Source organism: Betta splendens, chromosome 19 (genome assembly GCF_900634795.4).
Source record: "Betta splendens chromosome 19, fBetSpl5.4, whole genome shotgun sequence".
In the NCBI taxonomy this organism is placed as follows: domain Eukaryota; kingdom Metazoa; phylum Chordata; class Actinopteri; order Anabantiformes; family Osphronemidae; genus Betta; species Betta splendens.
This window is the reverse complement of record NC_040898.2, coordinates 8,633,899-8,647,665: the sequence shown is the minus strand read 5'-3', so window position 1 is coordinate 8,647,665 and position 13,767 is coordinate 8,633,899. Positions and strand designations below refer to the sequence as shown.

Below are 13,767 nucleotides of genomic sequence, written 5' to 3'. Positions count from 1 at the left end.
CTTGGTGTAGAATGGCTGACGTCATCGTTTTATTCTAATACAATTCTCATCACGGTTGATGCAATCTATTTTTCTCATTTTCATACGAGCACCAACACACAACAGACAGAGAATAGGAATTTACCCGAAGGCAACATCAGTTGAACGACTCTTTTGCTTATCTCTGCCATCTCTTTTACGTAAGGTTCACTGTCCGCCACCACCTTTGAATGATAATAGACGCATGTGGGAGGCTGGCTGACACCCTTTCAATAGGCTGAAGTGTGATCTCCAGGCACTCTTAAGAAAACATTGCATAAAACATTAAGGAGACGCTCTGTCTGCAGGATTAGGCTTTAGAAAGACGCCGTCCTGCTATTGTGTTGTAACACCTTGGAACCATAGTCTGCAGCCCGTGCACTTCTTCAAAGCCAGACGGCTGTGGCTTTGGACAGACAGTCCCACAGAGCTGCATGTTCACCCACTGAACAGGTAAATGGAAATGTAAAAGGAGAAAAAAACCGGAGAGCGAGGTATGCGTGCATAGGAGCTCTTGGCTGAAGGCTGGGTTTCACCACGACTCGCCTGGAGCGCGAGAGGGGGGAAAGCGTGGAGCCAATGAGAAGGCGGGATCCAAACCAACTCTCTATAACTCTGTGTCGCCGGGACTGAGCGGTGCCACTACCAAGTTTTCGCAGTCGGGACAGTTTCGGTGGACTATAGTCTTTGCGCAGCCGCGCGTCCCGAGAGCGCACAGGCGCACTTTTGCTTCGCCGCGTTTCCGCTTCTTTGCGCGCTCCGCGACAATAGAAATCAATCCGTGGACGCCGTTTACTTCGGAGCGCTGCTTTCACCATGAGCGCCGGACAGAAGATTGCGAGCATTTTGCCCGACCTTCCCGGATCTATGAGCTGCCACCCGAACGCCAAGGATTCGCCCACGCTCCCCGAGTCCTCGGTGACGGACATGGGCTACTACAGCGGACAGACGGCGCACGGCCACCACGAATACTACCCCAGTCAGGCGTACGGACAGCCCATGAACTCCTACCACCACCAGTTCAACCTGAACGGGATGGGAGCCGCTGGAGCGTATCCCACCAAATCCGAATACCCCTACACGAACACCTACAGACAGTACGGACATTACAACAGAGATCACCTGCAGGCGTCGCCTCCCAACTCAGGTAAAAGCCGAGATAATCGCAGGAAATCTTACCGCGATCACCTTTATCTGCACCGCGCGATGACGTTAAGTCAACTCGGATTAAGATACTGCATTGACTGTGATTCAAAACGTAAAGGAGCCAAACCTTTATTGGTAATGTTAATATTTGCGTTTATTTCTTTTTAATTCAATGGAAGTATCTCGAGTCATTACAGGGGGTTTAAATACATATGCCTGAAGTCATGTCCACATTCATCTCGTGAGGTCAGCGTGACGTTCACTCCCTCTTGCTTTATTATGTAGTTTCTGGTAAAATCTCCAGACAACAGACATATTTAAATAAAACTACCCGCGGGTGTTACTGTCATGCTTTAAGAGCGTCCAGTGAAGCGAGACGGACATTGACAACAGGCCATAAAATAAATAATTGTTCTATTGTAGTTATTAAACCTCATTGATCGGATGCCAAATTGTACATTTAAAATAAATTGTGCTTTTTGTATTTTTGTTTTCTCATATTTTATTTATAAGAATTATATATGTATTTTGTTCCCACGTATGTGGTTTGAGGTTTTTATATTGTAGAATTTACTTTTAAATTAATTTTGCCATAATTGTATCATTCTTAAATATAACACCAACACGTCTACGACACCACGTGATTTTTCTATTCGAACAGAAAGCATTTTCCACATTGTTGCTCCAGTTTTACTTTCGCCTCGTTGCCCTAGTTAAGGCTCCTGTTTAATCATGTGTTTCCTTGTGTTTTTAGTGAAAGAAGAGCCAGAGCCCGAGGTCCGCATGGTGAATGGAAAACCGAAAAAGATCCGCAAACCCAGGACGATCTACTCCAGCTACCAGCTCGCCGCGCTCCAGAGGCGCTTCCAGAAGGCGCAATATCTCGCTCTGCCCGAGAGAGCGGAGCTCGCTGCTCAGCTCGGCCTCACTCAGACGCAGGTGAGATGTCCGAGACACCAGATAGTTTTAACTTAGGTTAGAATTACAGAGACAGGTTAGTTATTAAGTTATAATATTCGCTTGCACTTATGCAGTGGTGCGCATTTACGCGCAGCACGCTCTGGGTTTGACGCAATATTCAGTTATAACATGGCTTTTGTAAATAGGTTATTTCCTCTCAGCAATATTATGCACATGTCACACCCTTCCATACAATTGCATTAACCCAGACTTCATTTCTACAGGTGAAGATCTGGTTCCAGAACCGGAGGTCCAAGTTCAAGAAGCTGTACAAAAACGGCGAGGTTCCCCTGGAGCACAGCCCCAACGCCAGCGACTCCATGGCCTGCAACTCTCCGCCCTCCCCCGCCGTTTGGGAGAACAGCACCCCCCAGAACACCCCGATCAACAGACCCCAGGTCCCACAGCCCACGCACAGCTCGTCGCCGCCATACCTGGAGGAATATAACAACCCCTGGTACCAGCAGGGCTCACACCTACAGCACCCGGGCACCGTGCACCACCCGGTCCCGCAGCAAAGCGTGGGAGCTGTTTATTAACAATGACTCAAGAGCAAGATTCATGTCTTCACTTGGCTTATTTCAAACGAGGTCCCTCCACAAAGACTCAGCAGAGCGAAGGTTGACCGAACCTGGAGCGGGCCTGAGGCGAAACCGCTTTTGATTTTTGGATGCTCGAGGACGTTTACCATTCACAAAGCACATAAGGGATTTCTGATCACTTGTGGCAGCATATTTAACGGACATCTGGCGTGTTTCTTTTTTTTTTTTTTAAATTATTTATCGCTTCTGTCGTATTTCTCTCTTTTATAAATGAATATGCAAAGTTTTTTTAAACATGTAGTTTAACAACAAACCGATTATTGACACAACTGTGCAGTTGATCCATGCTATATTCAAATCACGCCTGTTGGTTTGAGAGTGCGGAAAAAAACTCAGGTCATATTTATATTGATTTGTACAAAACGTGGAAGGCTGTAAATATGTGTTTATATGCAGAACCACTCTGATCATGAAACGGAACGACTGCACCGCGGTGCTTCCAATCGTTTTTATATTCATGTAATTAGTTCACTTGTTGCCTTTCTGACATTTGAATAAAAGTGTTAATGACATGCTGTGTCTAGCGCCTTCATAAACAGGTTGTAGCTCAGTCCTGCGCTTTTCAGGTCAAGGACCTGGTTCATTCCCTGAAAAAAAAATGGAGGAAACTGTGAATGTTTCTGGAAACGTGACGACAAAACTCCGAACATCTTGGAAATTCCAACCAGCTTAAATCCAGATAAACCAGTTTGCGTTAAAGCAGCATACTGGATTTCAACTAGTTACTGCTTGTTTTGCTCCACCATCTAACTCTAATTTATAGTCAGACACAGCGAACCAACCTGCTACATAATTATAAACCTAATTATCTGTTCTTGTGATTACGCGTGGCTGCTTTTTTTTTTTTTTTTTTTTTTTTTATTCCTGCTCAGCAGCGCAGACTGCGGTGACGCCGTGGAGCGCCGTTTCTCCGCCGCGCTCCCGGGAGCTGCGTGCAAAGCGCTGCGGTAGGAGGCGACATCCACGCAGACATGTTGGAGTCACTCGGTTTTATTACTATTCTGCTGCCAGATAACAAGCGAGAACTCAGCGCGCTGCGCCCAGAGAGCGCAGGGTGGGGGTGTGAAGGAATGAAGCGAGGCTGACGCCGAAGGGGATCCGGAGCGCGCGCGCGCGCGCACGCACGCACGCACTCGGGCGCAGCGGGGCGATAGAAACGCTGCCAAATATCGGAGGTAAATGAAAACACAACCCCTTTGTGTTACTGAGCGTTTTACGCCAGATCCTTCTATTGCGTCTGGCAAAGTTATTATGGAAAAAAAAAAAAACATTCTCTACTTAAATTTTTTACTCTTTAGATTCATTGGGTCATTCGTTTGATGACGCACAATTTAACCAACAACGGAGACGCCAGATTTTCTGTTTTAGACAACAGGTCTGATGTAAAAGCGTCATGGGAGCAAACGCGCGTGGCACAAGTGAGACCTGGGGGAGCAACTGGTTTAATTAGCTGAGAACCTCCAGATAAACTGCACCGATAATGAAGGAGCGTTATGACAACGACAACGAGGCAGCAGCTACCTTCCTGCGGCGTCCTCCGAACAAATGACTGATGGCAGTGGGCGGCAACCTCCGTTTGGCCACATTAACCATGCATTATTAAATATGCTGTAGGAAAAAAAAAAACGACACGAGGAGAAACCGCTAATGACGATCTCATCCACATGGACCACCGAGGCGTCATTACGCGCAGAGAGGAAACACGCAGAGCGGCAGTGGTTTGTGTTAACGTTTGCGCCCACGTTTAGTAACTGCAATGGTATGCGCCAGGTACCGGAGGTGTTACTGTATGAACCTCTACTGCAACTGCGTCATAACAACACACTGCACAACACGACGGCGGTAGTGATGGTCTTGATGGTGATCTGTCAATCGGTTTGCGTGAAACCAGCACAAGGTGGTTCTAGGTTCATTTTATTTAAAATATTTTTTTTTATTTAAAAAATATTTAAAAAAAATATTTGAAGAATAAACCATAAAGAACGTGATTGCTGTACGTTGATACTGTATGTAAATAAATGGCAAGAGTTAATAAATAAATGCAATGTTAAAGTCATACACCTTCATATGTTTTTAATTTGCTAGTACATAAATTGAAGAATAATTAATATTCATTTATGTAAAGTCGTCAAATTAAAGTTTACATAATGGACTATTAACTCGTATTGGTGTAGTGTAGGTTTTCAGTTAGTCAAAAGCTTTAAAAATAATAAAATACAATAACACAATGTTAAACCAATATGTCATCTAAACATTTACCATAAAGGGTCAAGTGTAGTTTCTGGCACCTGTGACGTTCAGAGCAGCAGGTTAACGTCTACAGGACTTCACACACACATCAAACCTGCCACGGCATGTAATCCTATGCATTCGATGGGTTATTTCCCCGAACTCAACACCAGTTGTCTATAGCATCACTCATCAGGCCGGGGCACTGTGCTGATTTGACGAAAGAGGGATAATCACTATTGCCTTTTAATATCAATGAAATCTCATCAAGAGTACATGTGCCCCCCCCTCGGCGGCTCCCTCAGCGTGTGTGGCCCTCGGCTTTGGCTGTCAGGGGGAACATTTGTGCCGAAGACAAACGTGTGTTCGCTGTTGTGTGTGGGCTGTCAGGCGTGTCCATATATGTCATCTGTAAACATTAACAAGTGTAAGTAGCCATGGAGGCGAACCGGTGAACCTGAATGTGATCTGTGCATGGCACAGCATCACAGCGCCCTAAATAGAGTGCGTTTCCAGACTCCTACAGTCCACCGTGGCCCCCGCTGCAGAGACTTAACAGCGCGGTGTCAGCGCCGGTCTCTGGGGTGCAGCGATGTGGGTTGAGAAGGAGGTCGAGAGCTGAAATGCATCCACGGAAAGACTTCCAGCAGCTGTCCCACACTCGGTCTGGGCCCGGGCCGTGCCTCGGCTGCATTAGGATCACTCAGTCTTCCCATTTTGCTGTAAACTGGGATGAAATGAAGGCAGAAAGGCATTCCCCGACAGCTGTGGATCGGTGAACCCTGACTAACCTCCGGAGCGGGCCGGAGCGGGCCGTGTGCTGCGCGATGACGTCCTAATAAAAGCTTCCCATGGTCGACCACAGCGCTGCTTCAGCTTTAACCTAAAATCTACAAACGTGGCTCCAAAAAAAGCAAACAAACATATAAACAATAAACAGAAAAGGCGTGAAGATGTTGGTATTGCTGAATTCACTCACATTCATGTAGATTGGGTGCGTCTGGTCTGCCGACAGTAAATCCGGTGTTTTGAGTTCTATCTAGGTGTAAGACAGCCTGCTCCTTCTGCCTGGCAGCCGCGCACTGCGTCAGGCCTTCCCTCCGATGAAACCAAATCAAGCATTCACCCTCTCCAACCGCGAAGCTGCTCACAATTACCCGGGACGTCAGATCGCTCATGCTAATAACAATAATCACCCCAGAGACCTGCTTTGCCTTTCGCCCATTCAAAGCAACTAGGATTTAATAACAAGCTTTTTTCCCTCTTATTGCTATCCTGCAATTAAAACCCATCAGACACCTCGTATCTGATAACCCCCCGGACCGTCTCCAGCATTGATACAGTCACACTTGCCTTTATCATTACCCTTCAAGCCGTCTCCCAGCCTCCCATCCCCTCCTCTCAGCTTGTCTATTCCACAAGAAGCCTTTTCACTTTCCCTTCAATCCGCCTGCATGATAATTGGCCGCCGTTCTGAAAGGTCCTACACTTGTCTGTCCAACTCCACCAGCCATTATTCTAATCTAGAGATGTGAAATTGCCTATAATTTTCCCTGATGCCCCGTCACTTCGTTCGGCAGTGCTCGCCCTCTTCTTCCCGGGCCCCGCGTGTTTAACAAGGCGCATAATGGGCAGGAGTAAGGAGAAGGGCACGAGGATGCATGTATATATAGAAAGAAGGAGATGTTAAAGCGACACAATGCTTGTCGTTATGTGAGAAAATGTGATTGGAAGAGTGAAAACACAGGGCTCTGCTGTGGCTTTGTTCTTCAGACAAACATCACTGCAGGCTTCAGACCCCTGAACAAGGTAAGACATGAATGTGGCCTGTGTCTATTTAAATGTACTTTACCTCTGGTGTGTTAGATTTCAATTGAAACGTGTTAGAAAACGCCAATTTTGTCTAAAATCTACTACAATAATTAAAGATATGACTCTAAGTATTAGTTTATCAGATGGTAAAAGAAAAGCTTTAATTGCTGGGAGTTATGACATCACAAAACTAGACCCGTGAAAACAATAGCATGCGCTGCATAATAATAAACGTAATTGTCTGCATAGGTTTTTTTAAAGGCTATAAAAAGATAACAATCATGAGATACGAGATTCTTTTCTAATCTGAGTGTGACATCAGACAGATTATAACTAATGTTTGTCAGGCAGCACCAGATAAATCAAGGGCATCCGCACAAATGGCTGCAAAGTGTTTGCAAAGAACTAATTAAGCGATTGTCTGCGCTCGAACAGCGTCAGAGGTGGACTGCGCAAATCGTCGCGAGCGTCTATAAATCAGGCGCAGTTTACTGGCGGGGTCGCTTGTCATTTTACCGTGGCAGAGGCCAGTTTGCTGTTTGAGCTCAATCCAGAAGAAGCAGCATGTCGTTAAAACGTCGTCACGCGCGTCTCCATAAAGTCAGGCGTCCATGAAGGTTGGCAACAGCGGCAGATGTTTATTAGATCTACGGTAAAACACGCTGAAAACGTCCGCTTATGAGTGTAATGGGTGGAAAAACAGCAAAGGGTGCGTATGAAAATAAAATAAAATCAATTTGTTGTAAAAAAAAAAAAAGCAGAACATCTCCCTCTGATTCTCTAAGACGAGTAATTACTCTGTTGGCAAGTACATTTTAATATTACATATACAGAACCAAGGTTTTCTAAACAGGAATGTGCGTCCAGATTGAAACTGGTGGAGTCAGACCCAGTCAACTACGCAGAGGTTTTGCGTCACGGGCGGCGCAGACGTCGTAATGCCTATGAGAACAGGTGCTGTGCTGTGTCTGATTGCCCTGACAGTGAAATGATCAACATGATACGAGAATTGTCCCATAATGACGTGATTTATTTGCAAAAAAAATGCTATTTGTTGGAGCTTTCAGCGGAAACTCTATTGCTTAAGAGTAGACTCATGCACAGTTCAAATGTTGCTTTATCCGCAGCGAGGTGAGCCCGTCCGAGCTGCAGTGGCACTGAAAGACATGGAATCGTTTCAATGCCTGGTCGAAAAGAAACTGGGTCCACGCGCGCACATAAACCATAACGAACAACAACCTGAGGGCCACGCAGTAGAGTTCAGTTCAGTTCTGACGGGAGGCCTCGTGAGAAACCGTCGACTTCGCTGGGAGCTCGCGGCCAATAAAACACTCCACTCACATCATCTGAGGCCTGGGCATCGCGTCCTGATGAGGGTGGTGGTTTGGATACCAGTGTCCAAAACTATTCATGTAATTGTTTGGGTACATTGGTGCTCCTTTGTTCCCCACAGAGACCTCCCAGAGCTGGGGCAGTCCGGGTGAGCAGGGGGAGATGGCGTTGGCGCTGTGGAGATAATCCCCCTCTGATCCGCTGCCGTGCTTCATTATCTTTTTATACTTGGAGCGTTTATTCTGAAACCATATTTTCACCTAAAATGAGAGAAAACGGATTAGATGAATGGAGCTGTAAATGTTTTTATTGACAAGTAAAGTCGACAATCTTCCCAAAATTGTCTCGACTTAAAAATAAATGCTTGTTATAACTTTGATCTTTTTTGTGTTGTTCTTGTAAATCCCTGTCTATTACGGCATTGGTGTCTATTCACGTCATGGTCGAGTGGCCACTTGTAATCTATTTAAAGTGAACCCATCATATTTCAACTCTAATTGTTCTCTGTTTTATATGTTCAGCGATGCATGTGAGTGACAGCGATAAACAGAGAGCACCGTGAAATACACGATGATTCAATAGAGAGTAATTTATTTCAGCACGAACACAATTGCGTGTATATTTATAACAGGCATCAAAGTGGCCGATGAATCATCCATAAATACCAACGCATCACAAAATTCTAAAGCGCAGTGGGACAATTGTGATCCATTTATAATTGAGAACAAGGCGCACCTGACTCCAAATATGTTCACACATGCACGTGAAATAGTATTGCAATATTTCCAAGTATTCAGTTAACATAAAGAGTGCGCGTGACTGAGTCACTGGGGCGTGTGTTCTATATGCGTGTGTGCAAAGGAGTGTATGTACGCACTGTACGCACTGGAACGCGCACTGGAAAACAAGCGTGAGAGACCGAGATCAACGGCACCACGAGTTTAAGCTGTACACGAAAGAAGTAAAGGTCCAACGAGAAGAAAAATGTATATTTTATCGAATATATTTCAATTCTAAAGAGGCGAAAATTCAGAGTATTAAGGTATTCGTTGCATTAATTGCAATAAACTCTTCAGAAACACGCGCTAAGAGCTGACAACCCTTAAATGTACAGCCCTGTAATAATAAAAACAGTTTTTCTTGTAATATGTTCTTTACTGCGGTTGGGTCTCATTCGCATGGAGAACCAGGACCGAGACTCACAAAAGGAGATAAAGCCTTTGTTTTAAGTAGAGTAAATAAGAGCTGCATTAGAGGATTAAGTTACAAATCACAACTATTTGGTTTTTCATTTGATCTCCAGGAGCGTTGCGATCCTTAACAACACTGCAAATAAGAGGCTTCTATTTTTATCATCTCCTCTGAAAGAGTCTCTAAATTATTCAGGCTGGTTTAAATTAGAATAATGCACCAAATATTAATATTTTTTTTATTACACATTGACGCAATAGGCTGTTTGACGCACCCCTTAACGCCAAATAACGCAGGCTGTAAGAAAGTGTTGAATGATTTTCCCCTTAAACGACCCCGTTTGCATTGATAATAGGTTAACACCGGTGTGACACGCTCCCTGTATCTATTCAGGAGCGATGGATGAGGCGAGGATCCACCTGAGTTTGAGTGAGGCCCAGTTTGGCCGCCAGGTCGGCGCGCTCCGGTAGCGCCAGGTACTGGGTCTGCTGGAAGCGCTGGTGCAGGGCCTGCAGCTGCAGACTGGAGTAGATGGTTCGAGGCTTTCGGATTTTCTTCCCTTTGCCGTTTAAACGAATGTCCCTGTTCTCGTTCACCGTGGACTTTTCGCGATCTTGGAATTTAAAGAGGAAAAACACAAAGCAGGTTCAGTAAATGTTTTAAATGTGTGTTTAAAGCAACGCACACCACGGGGTGAGAGAACTGCTGAATAGCTGAATGTGACAGTGTAATGTGGGGCCACTTCAGCTCTCAGGCCCTGTAATGAACGCTATAAACAACAACATCAAGGCCCGTAAACCAAAAATATGCAAGTTAACTGGTGCTTTTACTGGCTGTCATCTACGCATCAGCATCATCATATTGTACTGATACAGACCGTCTGAATTTAGTCTCATTTAATTATGTAGTAATATTAAGTTAGTATCTGAACGGTGCCTGGTTATGTCACACCTTCACAACACAACAACACAGGGTGATGCAAAAATAATCGTTCTAAACCGAGGAAGCACTGAGATACTGAGGGTTGTGGGTTTCTGGGTGAATTATTATTAATGTGAGGGTGAATGCTCAGGTTTAGAACCAGGCCATTAAACCCTTTATTGAGCTTACGCACTAAAAATATGGTGAAGGAAATTAATAACACTACTTGCCTGCATATACTTCTCACACACACGCATTATTAATCCATTTAAATCTTTCAGCGTGGGGGAAATTACTTGTCTTTTACCGTATTAAAAATTGAAGCTTAGTCATTTTCTTCCCACCGGGAAAACGCGCGCCATGTGCGTAATTGCGCTTTAGCGCGACGTCAAGACAGATGTTTGTGGAACTTCCCACGTACCTGTGTGCTCTGATCGGCCGTACGGCAGGCTGCTGCCGCTGCTGCTGCTGTGATTGCTGTGCTGGTAGGACATGTACGCGGACGGCGGGTGAGCGTTCACCGCGCCGGGGTAGGCGTAGCCCAAGGAGCGGCCGTAGGACGCGCCGCCGGGGAACGCGCTTTCGTGCTGGGGATGGCCGGCAGCGTGAAAGCCATGCACGGGGTAAATGTGAGAGAGTCCAGGGGAGTGCTGCTGGTGTGCCGGGTGTCCGTGACCGAACTCCAGAAAGGCGGATTTTGACGGATCTGGGGCACTCAGACTGTCAGGCATGAGACCCATAGACATCATTAGCTGATACGCGAGTCCATAAACCCGTCGCTCTGAGGAGGTTTCATGGGTTCTGTCGGGCAGCGGAGAAATCTTGGGACGAATCCAGGCTTAAATCCGATGCAAGTTGGTGGAAAAGCTTTCCCCGCAGTGACAAGTGACCGTGTGCATGTTCAAAGCTGTTAAGTAGGTAAAAAAATCGGAGAAAAGCGAAAGGGATCCTTCTTTACATCATTATAGGAGCTGACACGGTTCTTCAAACACCTCCTGCCTGCAAAGCCTCAAACACACTGCGAGCGCTCTCATTGGTCTCCAGCAACCGGCTGTCACTGGAGCTCCACCATTAACTTCATTAACATATGATACAGGACGCAGCTCGGAAGCCAGGAGGGACCTCCTTCCGAAGATTATGAAATAAATCTATTTGCTCACAGGTAGTGAGATTAATCCGCACTTGCGGAGTGAACTAAAATCGTCTAACGCATCGAATGGATGCGTTAAAGCCAGAGATGAGACTGCTGCAAAAGTAGCAAAGGTTTCACGAAATGCTTAGATTTATTAATTCAAAATAATAATATGTGTTTGGTTCTATGGAAAATACTCAAGTTAGATGAAACAATTGATAATTAGATCATGTAAAACTGTTTTATGGATATAATATAAATCTAAATGACAAGGGTAGTAGACAAGGAACCAAAATATAAAATACATAGGAAGAGATTCATTAATATATAGTTTAAGAATAATTTTAACACAATCTTACATTCAAACATTTTTCAACATAATAAAAGTTTTAATGTTGTAAAATCATAGTTGTAAACTTTGTTTTTAGATAGTTTACTAACATTGTGTGTAATAAAAAAGTGTGTAATAAAAAAAATAAATGCATGCATGAAAACATCTTATGACATTTTGAGCAAACACTCACTTTTATGGTCTGGTAAGCCGAAAAGCAACCTAAAAAATGATTTATGAGCCAGACACAGAACTAGACTGCTGTTACAGTATTTCCACACACCATTAAACACGTGCTTTACAAATGGTAGCGATCGTTCTGCACCCCTCATTCCCAGGTTCGAGGTCCACATGAGGTTAATGATGTACAGTTAATAAGGCTTTTGATTGAACTGCAGATCATCAGTAAGCTAAATTTTCATTATACAGAAACCAGAAGGAGACAAGAGAATGACACCAAACCCCAAACAGTATTTTGATCCTGTTTATATGGAACTAAATTACCAGGTTCTGGTGCCATTCATATTCCTTTCTAACTAAATGTCAGGCGTTAAAAATCTCAGGGAAACACAAACCTGCCAAAAGAGGGTGGGACTGCCGAGTCAGCAAATCTCCCAAGGTACAGTGCATGTGGGGTGGGGAGAGACGGGGGAGCGCCAGGCTCAGGGAGCAGGTTTTAGCACCTTCGGCCAGAAATCAGCTTCACAGAGATGAACGCGTAGTTCTCCCCGAAGCTCCGCTGAATCACATATAAGCTGCAGTCAAATTATAAACAGAGCGCTCGGTGGGTTTGAGTGTGGTGCTGAGCCCTCGTCCAACCCCATCATTTTGGTCATGTCCTACCCTGCCTGCAACTACTGGGAATTCGGCAGCACTGAAGGCCTGCTGGGGGCTGGAGCGCGTCCCGATTCCCCACAGACCTCAGCCAAGCAGCCGGCCGCAAATTATTATGATTGTAAAGTTTCAGTCACAATAAGGAAAAAAAAAGGGCTTTCACATTGTGATGTTCTGACTTCACACACAAGGCCTGTAGCCTGGGCTATTAGGACGCATTAGGAGGGTTGGGATTACTGTATGTCTGCAGTTGGCAGAAGTGAGTGACAGAGGGTTTTGCTACTTTGGGAGCAGGTGTTGCATTTAGAACCAATGTGACCAGCAGGAAAACAACCTCAGGTTCACAGCAAAAATCAAGTCTGACAGATGAATGGAGTGCGTGTGGCAGAAAAACAGACCAACACGAAGCGCGGCGCTTTGAAGACGGAGGAGCCGGTGGGCGCTGGAAGGGCCGCGAGGCGCCCGGGCAGCGAGCGCAGAGGATCGGGACGCGGGCGAACGTGTGTCGGAGCGAAGGTGTGGGCGCGTGAGACGCAGAGGGAGAGAGAGCAGGCGAGGTGAGGCGGCTTGTAATTATGCCTGCGCTGTGGGTGAAGAACAAAGGGGAGCCCTGCAGTCACAGGGCAGGGATGGGTCCTCGCGCCGGCTCTCTTCACACACGCAAAAGGGATGATGTTGAAAACAGTCGCACTCCTGAACGCAACCCAGACTCACTGGCGTCGACTCTGTTGCGCAGTGCGCATGAGCCGACGCCTTGAGAGGTGTGTTTGACATAGGTGTGTTTTTGTCTTTTGACTTTCACACACACACGCGCACACACACGCATGCACGGAGCCGGGTTTGTCCATCACGCAGCTCCGATGCAGAGTGACAACATTCTTTGTGTGTATAAACCAAGCGCACATTCCCAGGCAACGGCCTCGGCTGTGATCTCCCGCGCTGGCACGTCATGTTTTACAGGCCGCCCTCTGTTTCCCGGGGCCGAGCAGAGGCGCGGACCCGGGCCGGCCGCCGTCGACCTCGACAGGATGCCAGGATTTATTATCACAGGCTCGCCTCACCACACAATAGGCCCGAGTAAAGAGCCACATGTTCCATTTCAGCAGCACAATATGGGTGTTAAGATGAGATGTGGTTTGACACAATTATCCCACCAGAAATGCATCACACAATCCAAATGTGGACAAGATGTGAGGAATGTGAAAGAACCTCCTTCCACCTACACATATATCACGACTGCAAGGCGGCATGTTAGATGT

The 13,767-nt window shown here is 45.8% G+C and overlaps 2 protein-coding genes across 2 annotated transcripts; one reads left to right on the top strand and one right to left on the bottom strand.

Moving 5' to 3' along the window:
* Positions 1-347: 347 nt before the first annotated feature.
* On the top strand, positions 348-3,238 carry dlx3b (distal-less homeobox 3b). Its single transcript, XM_029135577.3, has 3 exons — positions 348-1,165; positions 1,919-2,103; positions 2,349-3,238. Exons 1-3 carry the CDS (start codon positions 835-837, stop codon positions 2,661-2,663), a joined length of 831 nt encoding a protein of 276 aa, XP_028991410.1. The 5' UTR covers positions 348-834; the 3' UTR covers positions 2,664-3,238.
* A 4,274-nt stretch (positions 3,239-7,512) lies between these two features.
* On the bottom strand, positions 7,513-11,549 carry dlx4b (distal-less homeobox 4b). The gene is made up of 3 exons (XM_029135579.3): positions 10,633-11,549; positions 9,710-9,903; positions 7,513-8,359 (listed from the first exon to the last, which is right to left on the bottom strand). Exons 1-3 carry the CDS (start codon positions 10,958-10,960, stop codon positions 8,105-8,107), a joined length of 777 nt encoding a protein of 258 aa, XP_028991412.1. The 5' UTR covers positions 10,961-11,549; the 3' UTR covers positions 7,513-8,104.
* Between the last annotated feature and the right edge of the window lie 2,218 nt (positions 11,550-13,767).